The sequence below is a fragment of the Xiphophorus hellerii genome, chromosome 21 (assembly GCF_003331165.1).
Source record: "Xiphophorus hellerii strain 12219 chromosome 21, Xiphophorus_hellerii-4.1, whole genome shotgun sequence".
In the NCBI taxonomy this organism is placed as follows: Eukaryota; Metazoa; Chordata; class Actinopteri; order Cyprinodontiformes; family Poeciliidae; genus Xiphophorus; species Xiphophorus hellerii.
In genome coordinates, this window is record NC_045692.1 from 24,544,032 (window position 1) to 24,561,258 (window position 17,227).

Sequence of the window (17,227 nt, forward strand, 5' to 3'; positions counted from 1 at the left end):
GCTCCAGAATGACCATTTGAAATGAATGTTTGCCTTCAAGTTCCTGATATATTTATAATTCACATCAAGACAGACTTCAGGAAGTAAATCTGTTCTGACTTTACTGATTCATCAATAACAGAAAAATAAATAAAACGGAGAAACTCACATGCTGCTGCAGGGTGGAGATGAAAAACGACAGAAACACTGAAGAACCGGGCTGTGAATGAAATTCTGATCATAAAAACATTCCTAATACTGTTACTGCATAGCTCAGTGAAAAGCACTACCTCATAAATTAAATAAATACGCAGCAGAAAGACGTGACGGCATCATTATTTGCTCTAGCCCTTTTCACAGTTAGCTCAAACAAAATAAAACAGGCTGGTCGTCAGCTCAGCTACGTGGCCTGGAGGATGAAATGTGCGAGCTTTAATCTAAGACAACGGCAGGATTAGATCTGCCAGAAAACAATTAAATTATCTGTCTGAAATGAAAACAGTCTGTTTTTTGTTGAAACGAAGGCTGGTAATCATTTAGCCGAGGTAAATTACCAATGGACCTCAAACAAGAACATCTCAGAATAACAGCTGAAATATCTGGCAAAGAAATTAAAAAATCCTCCAACTGAACTTCAAACATTTTTTCTTCTTCTTCGTCTATTTTGGCACAAAAAACCAACATATTTGACCAAATGAGTGAGCAGCTGTGTCCAAAATGCAAAGAAGAAAACAAGAATGGAAGAAGATAAACTAAATTAAGGAGGGAGCTAATATCAAGCTAGCTAGTTTTAGCTAGCCAATGCTAAAGCTAAGTGATTTCACCGTAATCCAAGTTGGTTTTCTGTAAATAACAGTTTAAATTTGATTATAATAAATAATTCTACACCTAAAGTGGAGTAACAGCAGTTTATTATTTTTGAATGTTTATACGATTAAACTGTTAAACATTTTATATTTATTAACTTGTAATTTATCAACATGGGAAAAAAACAAACTAATTGGATATTTGAAGGTTTCAGGCCGAATCAAGTGAAAGCTAGCAGCTAACATAGCTAGTTTAAGCTAACACTAATTTTAGCATGATATGCTAACATTATCCAAAACTGTAAATGAGATTCAATTAGGTAAAAAGAAGTATTGTTTCGATATGTCACATAATTACATAAGAAAGCAGAATATTTATTAATGATGAAGTTTGAATGTTTCTGTTCATTTGAATTACTTTTCCTGTGATAAAATGCTGTGATTTAACTACACTAATTTTACCAATGTTTTTGTAAATAATGAAAACACAACATTCTATTTTGAGAAAAAAACGGCGATGGAATAAAATTTGTTGGCCAAATAAAGTTAACTGTGGCTCACCTAAACTAGAGCTGTGTCTACTTGGTGTAAATATGTTATATATTTATTTTTTAAGTCATCCTACATAATTACATATTAATAAATAAGTTAGTGTTTGTATACCAAATGAAGTGAATGCTAACTGTTAGCATTCAGTTAGCATTGAATGCTAACTGAATGCTAACAGATTAAAATGTTTTTATTCCCATCAACAATCAGGTGGAAAATAACCATGTATTAACTATAGCTATAGCTAATGCTATAGTTAGCATTAGCTGAAGGTAGGTTTATCTGCTCATGTTTGGTCTTCTATAACTTATACACTGAATGAAAATATTATTTTCATTCTGTCACACATAGCAAAGCAGTTAAAGCAGTTTATGGTGGAAACACATTTTAAAGCTAACTTTACAAATTTTTTCTTTTTTTTTGTTGCAATTTTGTGATTCAATTGAATACTATTTTCAAATTTATTGTATTCATTTTTAAGTGGTTATTAAACTAAAAACTAACCTAGACAGTTTAAAGCTAGCTGCTACGATAGCTGTAGCGGCATCATGACCTGAAGCTAACTTTAGCACTTTGGATCCCTGTTCGTTTCAAATAACTGAAGATATTGAGGTTAAACTTACCTGGAATTATTTTTTCAGTTAGTTTATTTAGTTACATAAGAAGTCAAGTAAAATTTTTAGTTTTTTTGTAAAATCAAACTAAATCTAGCTATGAAGTTAGCTGGAGCTAGCGTAACCAAAGCTAATTTTACCCCCAATTTTGTGCCGATATCTATAACTTACATTTAATACAATATTATAAATACTGGTGCCAGTTTGGATATTTTAAGCACATTTTGGTTTTCGGTATTAATTTTGCATATTTTAATAAAGCAAATGCAAAACAAATAAAGCAACTAAGACCAGCTGATGTTTTTGGCAGACAGCAGATTATAAAACTTTTAACATAGAAGTTTTGTTACTATGGAAACGTTTTAACACGCAAATAAATTCAGGTCAGCTCCTGAATTTATTTCCAAGCTTCTGTATGTTTCAACACATGATCAATATTTAAGTAGCTGCAGTAATACATGGATGATAATCTCTACTAATTACTGCTGTCACAGATTCTATCCCCAGATTAAAATGTTTTTATTCCCATCAACAATCAGGTGGAAAATAAACGTCCAAATGTTCTTGAATGAGGTCCAGATTTGTTGAAATGCCCCCAAAAAGCCCTGATTTGGGTCAAACCGGGTCAGTTTCTCTCCTCCAGAGCAGGAAACTATTTACACTCACATTGAGAACCGATAAAGTGCAGGAATGTAAACGAAACCAAACGGCAGCAGCGCAGCTCCTAAATCTAACGCCGCGGTTTCCTCTCGGTGCGGCGGCGGCGGCGGGGAGCAGAGGGACGCGGCGTGGGATGAACGTGTTTGCGGCTCGGTGGGAAACTGGGACTGAAAACTGGAACGCACTGGAAGCCAAACCGGAACCAGACGAGTCCGAAACCACCGAGTTCATCTACGCTACCGAGTATAGTGTCATGTTGAATATCTGATTCGTTTAGTTGGGTTTAAAGTATTTCAGCTAAGCTATGCGTCAAAGGTGTTCAGGAGAAACCAGAACCAGAACCAGAACCAGAGCCGGGCTCTGATGCTTCCAGTGCGTTTCTGGTCGCTCCAGTTCAAACGTAAGTGAATGAAACCTTTTTGTTTTCTGACATCATTTTTTCCTTTAATTTTCTGAGAAAGGGTAACTGTGAAAACGCCCGAGCCGCCCGGCGCCTCACCTGTCGGTAAGCGCTGGTCGCCGGGTCGACCCGCCCGGAGACGCCTGGTTCCCGCGCGGCGGCGCCAGGCGGACAGTCCGTCGGTACAAAACGTGAAGCGGACCTCAGCTGCAGCGCCGGACGTGCTCCAGCACGTACTCTGGGAAGTGCAGGCTGCACACCTGCAGGCCGTCCAGTTTGCAAGGCATCCTGGGATACTCGTCCTCCTTCCACTTGTTCTCGTCCGGGTCAAAGGTGAGGATGGAGTCACTGTAGTGGCCGTTGTAGCACAGGCCGCCCAGCACCATGATCTGCCGGTCCAGCACCGCCACGCCGTGGCCGCTGCGGCCGATGGGCATGGAGGCCAGGATGGTCCACTCGTCCGTTTCCGGGTCGTACACCTCGGTGGACGGGCAGCCCTGCGACTCGAAGGAGGCCCGCAGGATCACGCACACGCCGCCGAACACGTACAGCTTCCCGTTGTGGGAGATCATCTTGTGGAAGCAGCGAGCGTAGTTCATTTTGGACTTGTTCTCCCAGCAGCTGGCGTGGGTTCCGGGCAGCAGCGGGCCGCGGGCCGAGCGCGTCCTGTGGGAGTCCGACCCGCCCGACCCGCCTCCGCTGCCGCCGCCGCCGGCCTCCCGGCCCGGGTCGAACACACACACCTGCTTGGAGGTGGAGGAGGACGTGATGCCGCCGGTGATGTAGAGCTTCCCGTTCAGGACGGTTCCCTCGTGGCCGTACTTGTTGACGGGATACGGATCCACGAACTCCCAGCGGTCCTCCGTGATGTCATAGCGCTCCGTGGAGTAGAAGGTCTCGTCTCGGGTTCGGCCCGCCACGGCGTAGATGAACTTCCCGATGACTCCCACCGCGAACTCTGACCTACAAAGTCAGCAAAACAAACAATCAATAATTTACCAGAACTAAACCAGCTAGTGGTTCTGTTAGCTACTGATTATTCTGACGATTAATCGTCTATTCTATTGATTATTGATTATTCCGACAACATTTTTAAAGGCAAATGCAGAAGGTATATATTTGGCTTGGTTACTGCTCTGAGTCTGTTCTTTCAGAAAATGGCCTTTTCGCGAATCTTTATGCTCCAGTTAACGATTAATCGATTACTAAATTAGTTGACGATTATTCCAACAAATTGATTAACTCCTATTAATCCGATTAATCGTTACGGAACTAATTAAATTTACAAAATAAAGTTCCTCAGATTGGATGGAGAACCTAAGCTAAGGCCGAATTGTTTGCTTTCAGAGCAAAGGTCAAAGTTCATAGAAAGGCGCTCTGACCTGGGAACAGACATGTCCGCCATGCGCAGCCACGAGTTCTGCCGCGGGTCGTAGCGATAAACCTTGGAGGAGGCGTGAAACTCGCCGTCGGGCCCCAGCTCCTCTCCGCCCAGCAGGAAGGCAAAGTTGTTGACGATGGCCAAGCAGTCGGGTCGGAGCGGCACCTGAGGGCCCTCCAGCTCCCACCACACCTGAGACACAGCACCGGCAGCGGTTAGCGCCACCAAGCTGACAGGAGGACACACTGCTGGGTCCAACAAAGTCTTTAAAAATAAAACTAACATGAATCCAACACTGAACAAACTGATAAAAGGAGGAAAAAATAAGAAATTAATACATTCAGCGAGCAAAAATCTGTTATGTAAAATCCTCTGAATTTATGGAAAATAAGATTTTTATGGCAGCGACATTAATAGGTCATCACTTTTGGGTTCAAACTTAATAAAACTGTATTCATTTTAGTGAATGCACAATAATAAAGCATGTTTATGTATCACTAAGCCTAGTTTATTGTAAAACACTACAGACAGAATAAAGGATAGAAGAGTACAAACAAAATGAACAAATTATCGAACCAACCATGGAGCAAATGGCCTGACAATAAACAGAACAAACAAAACTGAGGTATGAACATCGAATAATCAATCAATAGATACTTTGGTGAAAGTCATTGACCCAAACAGACGGCGGTGCGTCACCTTTGGCCGCTGCAGCAGCAGGATCTTGCTGTTCACCATGCTGTGGCCGATCATCCCCCTGAACACGGCGGTCTGCGGCCGGATGGAGCGAATGCGGTTGGAGCGCGTCTCCAACAGCGGCTGCTGGTTGACGTCGTGGAAATATCCGAGCGCCTGGTCCACTTCCTGCCTCAGCTGCCTGGAGTACCGGTAGAACTCCGACGTTTTCACCTGAGGAGACAGGAACCTCAGCATGGACGGCTCCGATGAGCCCCCGCTGCGCGGCGTGTCGCTCACCTTCTCAAAGATGTCCGCCGGCGTCATGAGACAGAAGCGGATGGACTGCACGATGGTGTCGGTGTGCCTCCAGCGCCGCCGGTCGTGTCTCAGCCACGCCTGGACGGCTTCGTACAGCTCGATCTCCGGGTAGCGGCTCAGAGCGTCGCTGTTCAGGTAGGCCTGCGCCGAAAACGCAACCAGGAGAAAAAACATCAGAGAAAGAAAAACGATTCCCAGACATGAACCCCAAACAGCATCGAGCTCCAGAACCCGTCTGCAAACCCAGACAGAAATAAAAAACATACAAAGAAACAGCATAAATAAAAAACACTTTTTAGATTAAAACAATTTATGGGATTTAAGTTTTTTTTCTTATTATTTTTGCATAATAATAAAATTTCTCATCTAATTTTCTGGTGCCCCACAGCGCCCCCTGGCGGCGCCAACGTTAAAACGCACTGCAATACACAATCCTAGGAATCATGAATTCATTTAAAATGCTCAAAAATATATTCGAATATCAACATTTTAAATAATTATTTTTTTTTTTATTTAAAAAAAGCCAGGCTGCTAAGCTAACCAAAAGCCATTTAAAGCAGGGAATTTAATGCATCATAATCCTATTTTTGATGGAATCTGATACAGAATGAACCTATTAATTTTTTGTTTGACTCCCTTTTCCTCTCATCAGTCTCATAATTTAAACAAAATGAATAGAAAAAATTCTTTCTGATTCAAATTGTCACCATAAAAATCCATCTCTATACTCTGTGACGCCGACAGATTCATTCCGTCTTGCAGAAAGTTTTATAAGCTAAAAACTGTTTATGTTACAATCGCCTCAAATCAATAATTCAGATCCCAAACGCGGATCGGTGTGAACATTTAAGATCTTCTGTCAGACCTGGAGTCTCTCCAGACTGAGGTAGGACAGGAAGTCGGCTCGGCTCATCAGAGGGACGAAGTTGTCGAGGAGAAAGTTGTCGAGTTGCTCCTGGACGCCCTCCACGCCAACGCTGAAGTCCTCCAGGAGGCGCATGACCTCGGCGCAGTTCTCCAGGCAGATCTTAGCCAGCAGGAAGGAGCAGCAGAACTCCACCGCCTCCGTCAGCTGGACGTACATGGCCGCCTGCAGCGACACAAACATGTTTTTAAGCTCAGAGTTAAAGTTTCAGCTTCAGGAGTCGCCGGAGAGGCAGGGATACCTGCAGGATCTCCTGCACGGTGGGCATGCTGAGCTCCAGAGAGCCGTAGTACATGAAGCGCAGGATGTGGCCGAAGCCGGCGGCCGTCAGCCCCTTCATGTGGATCTTATCCTGGTCCCGCTCCCGCATGTCGGCCGTGAACATAACCCGGAAGTAGTCGCTCTGCGTGGCCAGCAGCGCCTTGTGGGCCTGTGGGAGGAGCCAGCACACCTTCGTTACCGTCCTAGCAACACCGGATCAGCGGCTACAGCTGGCAGAGACTGATTATTGTGACGATTAATCAATTATTCAATGGTTGATTATTCTATCAACTATAACAATCAATTTCTTTGACCAGGAATAAACTATACTGACAATTAACTGCTCTGATGATCAATCAATTATTTACAATTAATCGATTGTTCTGTCAATTATTATGATGATTAATCAATTATTTTGATGATTAAATGACTGATTAATCAATGCTTCTGATGATTGATTATTCTACAACATATTTACAGACAGTCTGGGTTTTTCGTAAACTTAAATGCAACATTTACATACTTTTGTACCGTTTAGTCTGAATTACTGCTCTGACTGTGTTGTTCTTTCAGCAAATTGCATGTTTTTACAGTTTATATAGTCTAGTTAACTTTTAATTGATTACTAAAATATTTGATAATTATTTCAGTTATCGATTAATCACTATTCCAGATGTCAAAATTAACATTTGATTTCAAGAACAAACCTGTTTAAAGGATAAAATTCACTTTTCTTTTCAATAATGCCTGAATCTGCACCTGTCTCATTTTGTTTATGGTAATTAAAGCTAACTGTGCTAATTGCTGCTTAAAATATCAACTTTCTGATCATTTTTATCTTAGTTTTTAAACATTTTCCTGCTTTACAGCCAATTCTCTATTACACACACAGTGTGACATCACCCCTGCTGCCAATATCAACAATAAATGAGCAGGAAGTTCACAAAGAGTGGAAAATGTTGTGAGTTGCAGCTGGTGCAGAAAAATCTCTAATATTTATCTGAATTGATCCAGTCGGTTGGATTGATGAGCATTTTGATGAGCGCTACCTGGAAGTGGTGCTCCTCTATCAGCAGCGTGACGTCCAGCAGCAGACGCTCCTCATACAGAGCACGGAAACCCGACGACACGCTCCCATCATGCACCTGGGACAGGTACACCTCCACATCTCCCCCCGACATAACACACCTGAGGAGAACGGAGGAACAGAGGAGTCGGAAAACAAACATGGAGTCAGGCTAGTTAGTGTGAGCGCTGCATCAGGCAGAGGCGGGAAAACGCAGTGAAAGGAAGAGCTTCAGCAAACACACGGAAACACACACAAACACACACTCACCTCTGATTGGCCACGGGCATGTCAGAGGGGGCTGTCCGAGCCAATCAGAGGACAGTGCCCCTTGTGTCCAGTAGATGCTAACAAACTCCCTTTAGTGAGCGCCAATCACCTGAACGACAGAGCCAGAACAGGTTAAAGGTCACCGGGTCACAGAGCGGCTGAACACGTCAAGTTTAACGTCAAGAAATAGAAAAAGAAAGAAGGTGAAACTGGGCTCAGAGTAGAAAGTGTCACCTTAAAACTGGACCAGTTTGTTTCATCCATACATGTTTATTGTTTCATTAATAATTGAAATAAAAACAGATTCCTGGCTGTCAGCTGCTGGTCAAAGAGCGACATGCGATGCAACAAACTGAGCTCAGAAATGTCAACAACTAGTCAGTTAATAAAGGTTTAATTCAAACTATGTTGGAGCGTTTGTGTCGGCCATGTTGGTCATGTTAGGACCTCAGGTGAGCTCAGCAGGTGGCGCTGTGGAGTCAACAGGAAACCCGACAGTCATAGAAACTAAACTATGTCTTTGTTTTCTCACTTTTAAGTTTTTCTTTACATTTTTTCAGAATAAACATGTTAAAATAAGCCAAACCTTCTACACTCATTTTTCTTCTTACGCAATAGAATATCAGTTTAATGTGGTTTCCATGACAACAGAAATCACAAAAATTAACTTCAAGTGCTTTAAAAAAATGTCATTATTACTTTGGAAACAGGTTTTTGTTCACATCCCAAAACAAAGAAAATGACAGAAAATCAGACAGAAATGATAGAGAGGATGAACTGTTTGGGTTCAGAGGGTGTGTGTGTGTGTGGGTGTGTGTGTGTGTGTGGAGCAGGGTCGTACCTTTTGGAGCCCGGCCGAACGATCGCAGGCTGTGACGGCTGAGCGCTAAGAGGCCGCTCGCATTTCCTGTGTTTATGTTTCCCCGGTTCTGACAGAAAGGGACAGAAACAGGAAGTCAGGATGCATTCACTTACAAACAACCAAAATCTGTGCTGATCTTTATCGTTTGTTTCTAATACAAGGAATGTTTAACTTTGCATCTGTCTTGAGCGAAAATAAGGACAAACCAATTGTTGCCATTAAATCGGTGCATTTCTTTGTTCATATTCCTCATAGAAAATATTCTTGGTTCAGAGTTTCTGTCTCTGAAACTGACACATTGCTGCTAAAAAAGAAAATCGGTTTTCTTCTTTCCTGTAGAAAATGTTCTTGTCTGAGTACTCATGTCTTTAACAATATTATCTACATGGAGCTTAATTTGTGTACTCCTCAGTTTCCTATAGAAAGTACTCCTGACTCAATCATGTTGTATTCCACTGTGTTTTTGTCTTTTTTAGTGGAGCTGCTACTGTTATTGATTAGCTTTGTCTACCCTGGGCTGGTTTCTGAAAGGTTTTCTTTCCTTTAGAAGGGCCCAGTGGTTCTGAAACCAGGCTAACACCTGACCCACAGTGGCTCCTGGATGTTGGGGGCCAGGCTAACACCTGACTCACAGTGGCTCCTGGGTGTTGGGGGCCAGACTAACACCTGACCCACAGTGGGTCCTGGATGTTGGGGGCCAGGCTAACACCTGACGCTGGATGTTTGGGTTAGCCTACAGGATGACGGACCGGAGCTACATATCCAGCCCGGCTCAGGGTTACAGACACCCGGGTGTTTTCATTCCTCCAGCGAGCTGCAGCTTTGCTTCATGCCGAGACCAGAGCTCCAAAACAAAGACTCCACACAGCGGGTCACCTCGACTCTCACAGCCGCCGACAGAGGCTCGTTTTTAGCATTTTGTTTTGGAGGAAGACGGTTTAAAGCGCCAGTCTGAGGCTCAGTCCTGATCGCGGGGGACGGGCTTTAGCTTAGCGGCTAAGATCCAGCCGTCTCACCTCGGCGGTGCGAATCCCCACAACCCCTCTTCGACCAGGCAGCTCTGGCTCCGTCGGACATGAAGTTGGGGGTTCAGCTCCGGGATCAGGAGAGAGGCGGGCAGCGGTGAACTGCCGGATCCCGACGGTAATCCATCTGCCGGACGAAAGGACCCCCCGACACGGCTCTGAATTAGACGGCTCCAGAACCACGGCAGCCTACAGGATTTACGGACTCCATCTTCTGCACCGGCGTCATTTCCCTTCTGGGCGGAACTGAAGGGCGGCGAGCGGAGCCCCAAAGATCGTGTGTGTAAGAAGATGCATTACTACAAATGGAGAGGAAAAACTATTCCCGACCCACTCAATAAGTTAGAATAGCATTAAAACGTGTATTAATTTCAGTAAGTGAAACACTTTATGTAGATTAGTTATTTACAGGCTGATGTTTTCAAGAGTTGCTTTCTGTTATTTAGGATATTTTTTTGCTTACAGTCAATGAAAACATGATATTTAAGATCAGAATACTACATCAAATCAATAACAAACAAAATGTTTAATTTAAGACGGAAATGTTGACTTAATGAAGAATATATTTCATATCTTCATAAAGGTTGTTATTTTAACCTGACAAAGGAACATAATTGATACAATATAAATATGATAGATAGATAGATAGATAGATAGATAGATAGATAGATAGATAGATAGATAGATAGATAGATAGATAGATAGAAACAATCCCTCGTATTAATTTTAAAGACATATGTTGCCTCTGTTGAAAAACTACATTTTAATCAGATTTGAAAAATCAGTAATTCTTTTAAAGAGATTTAACATTATCTCATAAGCAGACTCCAACTTTCTTCCAGTTGTTGTGTCAGACCCTGTATTATATGTACTTGAATGTACTTTTTAAACTATTGTACATATGCTGAGAAAAAAAAACGTAGCGTCGAAATAAAAAAACTACAAAATGGCCTTTTGGGAACTACAAATCGTATAAAATGACGTCACTTTCCACTGACGGACCCCAAACATGAGGAACATTATATTTATTTTAATAAACTTATATCTAAAGAATGTAGGCTAGCAGAGAAATGTTTCAGTTTCATAAAAAGCGGGTATTAATGAGGAATAAGCGGTAGAAACCCGGGTTGAGCTGTTATCGCGGTGGCGATAAATTGCATCAGCCGTTCAGAAAGGACCCCGTCTCTCCAACGCGGGGGAGTTTGTCTTTAAAACAGCGACATTTTTATGACTTTTTTTCTTATCGGTTTAGTTTAACCGGTTCGTATTCTTTTGAAAATTACCAGGGGTAAACGTGAATATATATATACACGAATAAAAATATAATTAAGTGATTATCTTTTTTCGTTGATCAGGCGGAGCCGCCGCCTCTTCCGTTCCCTTTTCATCCAAGATGGCGGGGGATGAGTCTGGTACAACGCTCGGTCAGCCTCACCTGGCCAGACAGGACCTCAGCACGTTGGTGAGTCTCCTTTTAGCCGCCTCCACCGCTTCACTGTCCCCTGGCTGTTACTCCGGGACAGTTATTGGGCTGAAATGAGGTCGCGGGAATGGTTGGGGTGAACGGTGGCCGGAGCAACGCCGCTTCCACCCGGCACATGACGGCAGGCCCAGCGGGGAAACGGAGCTCCCCTCCGCCGCTCCTCGGCCAACCGAAATATTTACTTTCAGAGTCTCCGAACCTCCGTTTTTAGTGTCGGTTATGTTTGACATGTCTGGTTTCCACTGAGGATCATATACCTCCTCTCTAACCAGTCCTAGTCAAAGTCGGATCAAAGCATACGCGATATATGCGTCTGATTCCCTGGTGGGTGAAAATAACAGAGAGAAAAAGAGGAAGTTTAAACTACCTCTTCCATCCATCCATCCCCGACTCCAACATTTCTCTGTATGGCTTTCTACCAGTACAGCCAGACAGAGGTTTAAAGAGGAGCAGCAAAAGCAAAGGAGGTGGATTAGCAGAGCTAACAACTGATGGTATCCTCCTGGACATGTCACAGTGGAGTATTATCTCTGCTGTCCAGATATTTCCCTGAAACTCATTGGTTTAAAAATGCTGGTGTGTTTTAATAGTCTAGTTTCTTTAGATCAAAACAGTCCTGACTTCTTTCCCAGAGATCTGATGGTAGTTTGGTTTGTTTTGAGTCGCTGTGCTGCTCCAGGATTAGAAACAGGAATGCTGCTGTTCCCTGCTAATCCCTCTCTGTGTCTCATTGTGTCCTCTGTCTCTCTGTCTGTCCCTCTGCAGGACGTGTCCACCTTAACGCCTCTGTCTCCAGAGATCATCAGCAGACAGGCCACCATTAACATCGGTACTGGACTCATTCTGTTTCCTCGTCGTTATGCTGAGTGATTAATGCATTAAAATCTGTTTTTTCCTCTGGTTCCTGAAGGCACCATCGGCCATGTGGCCCATGGGAAGTCCACAGTAGTGAAGGCCATCTCCGGCGTTCACACTGTCAGGTTCAAGAACGAGCTGGAGAGGAACATCACCATTAAGCTCGGATATGCTAACGCTAAGGTTTCTTCCTTTTAATTACGATAAGTCATTAATAAATCCAGGTTAGTCTGGAACATGTAGACATCCTGAATCTCCATCCATCTGCCATCTCTGGCTCCTGTCTCGCTCTTTACGCTCCTTCTTTTCCGCTGCAGGTCTACAAGCTGGACGACCCCAGCTGCCCCAGGCCCGAGTGCTACAGGTCGTGTGGCAGCAGCACTCCCGATGAGTTTCCCACAGACATCTCCGGCACCAAGGGCAACTTCAAACTGGTCCGGTAAGGCCGTTCCCAGCAGCTTCAGAGCTTTAAAAAACAGATTTATATTTTAATAGGGTGCCACTTATTTCATCATCATTAGCTGTTTGTTTTTGGAGTCTAAAGTAATCATTGGATTCAGAGTTACTTAACAGAATTGACTGTTTCTACAATTTTACTTATTGCTTCATCACTCATTTCCATTCCTTAATAATGAAAAATCAATAGCTGAAAATACTTTGACTCAATTTTGAAGTCCTGATGGATCAATAGCAGCATCAATAACATAATCAATAATATCAAGATTAAAATGTTCGGTTTATTCCTTGAGTTCCTAGTGGTGCTGATCTGCGTCACGCCTAAATCCATACTAATGTTCAGATTAATAATCTTTAACATCTGTAACATTTACTTTTGTACACTTTGTCAGCTGGTTCTGGTCGTAGTTTAAATGGGTCAGCTGGTTCTGGTTGTAGTTTAAATGGGTCAGATGGTTCTGGTCGTAGTTTAAATGGGTCAGATGGTTCTGACTGAAGTCCTTTCTCGTCTCTGACAGACACGTATCGTTTGTGGACTGTCCCGGTCACGACATTCTCATGGCCACCATGTTGAACGGCGCCGCCGTCATGGACGCCGCCCTACTGCTGATCGGTGAGTCTGGTTGTTGGTGGCTCGTTGGCGCCCCCAGCTGGGGGTCCAGTTGTAACCGGTTCTGGTTCTGTGTCCGTCCAGCGGGGAACGAGTCATGTCCTCAGCCTCAGACGTCGGAGCATCTGGCAGCCATAGAGATCATGAAGCTGAAGCACATCCTCATCCTGCAGAACAAGATCGACCTGGTGAAGGAGAGCCAGGCCAAGGAGCAGTACGAACAGATCCTCGCCTTCGTGCAGGGTGGGTTCCCCTCAGCACCACAGCGCCGCCACCGTGTTGGTTGGATACAAGCTAAATCTGACTAAACATCTCAGCTTTAAAGTCTCAGTTTGAGCTTTCTTTTTCTGGCTTCCATTGGTTCACCTCCATATTTGTTTGACACGTTACTAGAATGGCATTTTCTCTCGTCTTTCCTATTTTGAGGAGTCACCAAGAGAAATGCACTTTTATGTCACGCTAAATTTCTATCCCAGGAAACAAGAACTGCTGAATCACTAACTAAAAGTTAATGTTTCTCCAGCTAACAACACGCTAATGTTGTTAGCTGTTATAATTGACTTCCTGCTGTTTCCCCTGCTAACAATCATCTAATGTTTTTCTTGATAAAATTTCCTGCTAATGTCTTGCTAAAGTGTCTCTAGCTAATATTCTTCCTGCTAGAGTTCCTTCTGCTAACGGTTCTGCTGTTTCTCTTGCTAACATTTATTTTGCTAACGTTCCTCCTGCAAATGGTTCTCTTGCTAACGTTTAAACTGTTCCTTCTGCTAACGTTTGTCCTGTTTCTCCTGCAGGAACCGTTGCTGAGGGCGCTCCCATCATTCCCATCTCTGCGCAGCTCAAGTACAACATCGAGGTTGTTTGTGAGTACATCGTGAAGAAGATTCCTGTCCCCGTCAGAGACTTTATCTCCGAGCCGCGGCTCATCGGTAAGAACGGACCTGCCGCTGCTTCCTGTTTCCGTCGGCGTGTTTTTAACGTAAACAATTTCAGTCATCAGGTCGTTCGATGTGAACAAGCCGGGCTGCGAGGTGGACGACCTGAAGGGAGGCGTGGCCGGAGGCAGCATCCTGAAGGGCGTTCTGAAGGTCAGGGCCGCAGCGTTAGCCGCAGGCTGTGATGTCACAGTGTGATCTGAACGCCGTCCGTCCGTCCTGCAGGTGGGCCAGGAGATCGAGGTCCGGCCTGGAATCGTCTCCAAGGACCAGGAGGGGAAGCTGATGTGCAAACCTATCTTCTCCAAGATTGTGTCTCTGTTTGCTGAACACAACGACCTGCAGTATGCCGCCCCAGGAGGCCTGATCGGTGAGAGAACCAGAACCAGAACCGTACTCCTCTGTGGAGTTGAGGTTCAACAGGAATGATCTGAGGATCCATGGAGTCTCTGACTCCTGCAGTCTGGATCAATAAATCGATCTGTCGTTCAGTCCAGATGTCTGGAGTTTCTCTCTCTTCTTTCATCCTAACTTGTCTTTCCTTCCTTCCTTCATCCTGTGCTTCTGTCCTTCCTTTGCTCCTTGTGTCCTTCCATTCTCACTTCATCCCGTCCGTCATTAATTCCTCACGTTTTCCTTTCCTTCCTTCCTTCCTTGTCTTTGCTTCCTTTCTTCTCATCCTTCTTGCCATTCCTGTTTTTGTCATTATCTGTCCTTCCTATAGTCCTTCTTTCTGTCCTTAATTCATTTGGGTGTGAATGATGACGACGGGTCGGTGTCTGCAGGTGTCGGGACGAAGATCGACCCGACGTTGTGCCGGGCCGACCGCATGGTGGGTCAGGTTCTGGGAGCCGTCGGCGCGCTGCCGGAGATCTTCACGGAGCTGGAGATCTCCTACTTCCTGCTGCGGAGGCTGCTGGGCGTCCGCACCGAGGGCGACAAGAAGGCCGCCAAGGTGAGCCGTGCATTGTGGGAAACGCGGTCCCGCCTCTTCCTGTCTCTGACCCGATCCCTCCGGCCCGCAGGTCCAGAAGCTGTCCAAGAACGAGGTTCTGATGGTGAACATCGGCTCGCTGTCGACCGGCGGCCGCGTCAGCGCCGTGAAGGCCGACCTGGCCAAGATCGTCCTGACCAACCCGGTCTGCACCGAGGTCGGCGAGAAGATCGCGCTCAGCCGGCGTGTTGAGAAACACTGGCGGTGAGACGCAGCACAACCCGGACGTTTACGATTTAAAGGGCCAGCGTCGCTTAAAGTCAACTTTTTGATTAGATCTCAACATCATGTTATAATGTTTTTGCCTGCAGTGTTGCTTTGATTCCTTCATGCATGTTTGAGAAATCCTTTAATCTCCATGGCAACCATTCAGCTGCAAATCGCCTTTCAGGCGCAGCTCCTCCCCCACTCAGCTCCTTCAGACTAGCCAGCAGCAATTAGCAAACGCCTGGTGGAGCTAATGAGCTCATTATAGGAGCTCAGTGAAACGCTGCTAAAACCTTAAAGGGTTAATAGAGGAGCCATCTTGGCATCACTTCCTGGAGGCGGAGCTTCAGGAAGAGCAGGAGTGTTTAAAGAGACAGATCCCCAATTTCAAGGCATTAAATTAAAAAATCAAGTGATATTTGATATATATAGCATTTTTATAACAGAAGATAGCGTAGTTACTTGATTGTGCTATGAAATGGCACATTGTCCCTAGAAAACACATAATACTATATTAAAGCTGCTGTTTGTAATTTTTATAAAATATATTTTTACATATTTGTTAAAACTGTCTCCAGGTCATGACAGTTTGAGACATGATCAGTGAGAAGCTTGATCTCTTCCCTGAGCTACTATTGCTGTCTGAACGCAATGCATCAAATCAACCAATCAGAGGCGGGGCTTAGCGCTGTCAATCGTCCTCATGTACTTACTGCTAAATATGCTAATGGAGGATTTACAACTTAGTTACAGGAAAAGCGTTCATCTGCCGTCATCTGTGGCTATGCTAACAGGCCTAGCATTCACAACAGGCTGTGCTAGCTACTCCCACATGGTGGTTGATTGACACCATGTGGTGAGCTGAGCCTCCTAGCTCTGATTGGTTGCTTCTAGTTTGCACTGTAAGAAGACACATATTTTTAACGTATGTAAAGAGAAATATTGTTAATAAAAGTTGCATCGTGCAGCTTTAACGTTCAGAGAAGCGAGCAGAATGAAATGTTGACGCCGTTTCCTGTCTCTCAGTCTCATCGGGTGGGGACAGATCCGGAGAGGCGTCACCATCACACCAACCATCGACGACGACTGAGGCGACGACGCGCCGCTCCTTTAGGATTTTTCTTTTTTGTTTTTACAACTGGGACATTTCACAGGCCGTCGCCTCTGTGTTTGAGGAGACGAAGGACGCAGGAGGAAGAGGAGTCCAGTCGGTGGCTGGCTTCAGATTTCAAAACCAATAAAATAAATTTGGAAGGAAGTTCAGAGTCTTTTTAAATTATTTCCTCATTAAATAATAAATTTTAGTTTTATTTATTTTATTCATTAGCAGTTTAAATGAAAATGTCACATGTTGACATAAAAGTTTTGAATGAAAAGTAGTTGGTTTACTGATAATATGTCACTATACCATAAGTTTTGATAAAATATTACATTTTATTATTTTCTTAAAAGTAAATATTGATCTACTCTTTGTTTTCTTTAGATTTTTAGTTCTGACTTTTGGATTTTTTTGAAAAAAATTATAATTTTATTTTTCTGATGTTTGAGGAATCCGGTGTTTCCAGGAAGTTGACACTGGAGGACAGGAAGTGCTCGCCTGACTCAATCTTCTTTAAAAGATATTTTAGAAAAACATGGAATATTTTTCTAATATATATGAGATGTCAAAACAGAAAATGAAGTCAGGTTCTTAGATTAACAATGTCCAGATTCTGTTTTAATTCATATTTGGATCTAAAATGAAACAATAAAACATCAGAAAACTGAATTTGTTAAAGTTGTGTTTATGTTTTCCTCCTGCGTGTCGGTGATTCTCCTCATAAACTAAAAATGTCAGTTTTTGTTTATAAAACTATTTTTATCTTTGATAATTCATTAAATACACAGCAACAC

General features: G+C 43.7%; 3 protein-coding genes across 16 annotated transcripts in view; 2 read left to right on the forward strand and 1 right to left on the reverse strand.

Annotated features, from left to right (window-relative positions):
- Nucleotides 1–17,227, forward strand: part of LOC116712080 (NACHT, LRR and PYD domains-containing protein 3-like) — a 612,764-nt gene that overhangs the window by 170,002 nt on the left and 425,535 nt on the right. The gene's annotated exons all lie outside the window — the stretch shown is intronic.
- klhl15 (kelch-like family member 15) lies at nucleotides 1,807–10,144 on the reverse strand. 2 transcript variants are annotated; one of them, XM_032551978.1, is made up of 10 exons: nucleotides 9,786–9,813; nucleotides 8,749–8,836; nucleotides 7,908–8,016; nucleotides 7,621–7,759; nucleotides 6,552–6,740; nucleotides 6,251–6,475; nucleotides 5,365–5,526; nucleotides 5,089–5,298; nucleotides 4,391–4,581; nucleotides 1,807–3,971 (listed from the first exon to the last, which is right to left on the reverse strand). In XM_032551978.1, exons 3-10 carry the CDS (start codon nucleotides 7,925–7,927, stop codon nucleotides 3,212–3,214), a joined length of 1,896 nt encoding a protein of 631 aa, XP_032407869.1. In that variant the 5' UTR covers nucleotides 7,928–8,016; nucleotides 8,749–8,836; nucleotides 9,786–9,813; the 3' UTR covers nucleotides 1,807–3,211. The 2 variants fall into 2 exon arrangements, with proteins under 2 accessions (XP_032407869.1, XP_032407868.1); XM_032551977.1 differs by lacking the exon at nucleotides 7,908–8,016 and having other exon boundaries at nucleotides 9,786–10,144.
- eif2s3 (eukaryotic translation initiation factor 2, subunit 3 gamma) lies at nucleotides 11,132–16,592 on the forward strand. The gene is made up of 12 exons (XM_032552003.1): nucleotides 11,132–11,256; nucleotides 12,043–12,106; nucleotides 12,188–12,315; nucleotides 12,450–12,571; nucleotides 13,107–13,201; nucleotides 13,283–13,441; nucleotides 13,993–14,127; nucleotides 14,192–14,286; nucleotides 14,359–14,503; nucleotides 14,919–15,088; nucleotides 15,159–15,331; nucleotides 16,361–16,592. Exons 1-12 carry the CDS (start codon nucleotides 11,188–11,190, stop codon nucleotides 16,422–16,424), a joined length of 1,419 nt encoding a protein of 472 aa, XP_032407894.1. The 5' UTR covers nucleotides 11,132–11,187; the 3' UTR covers nucleotides 16,425–16,592.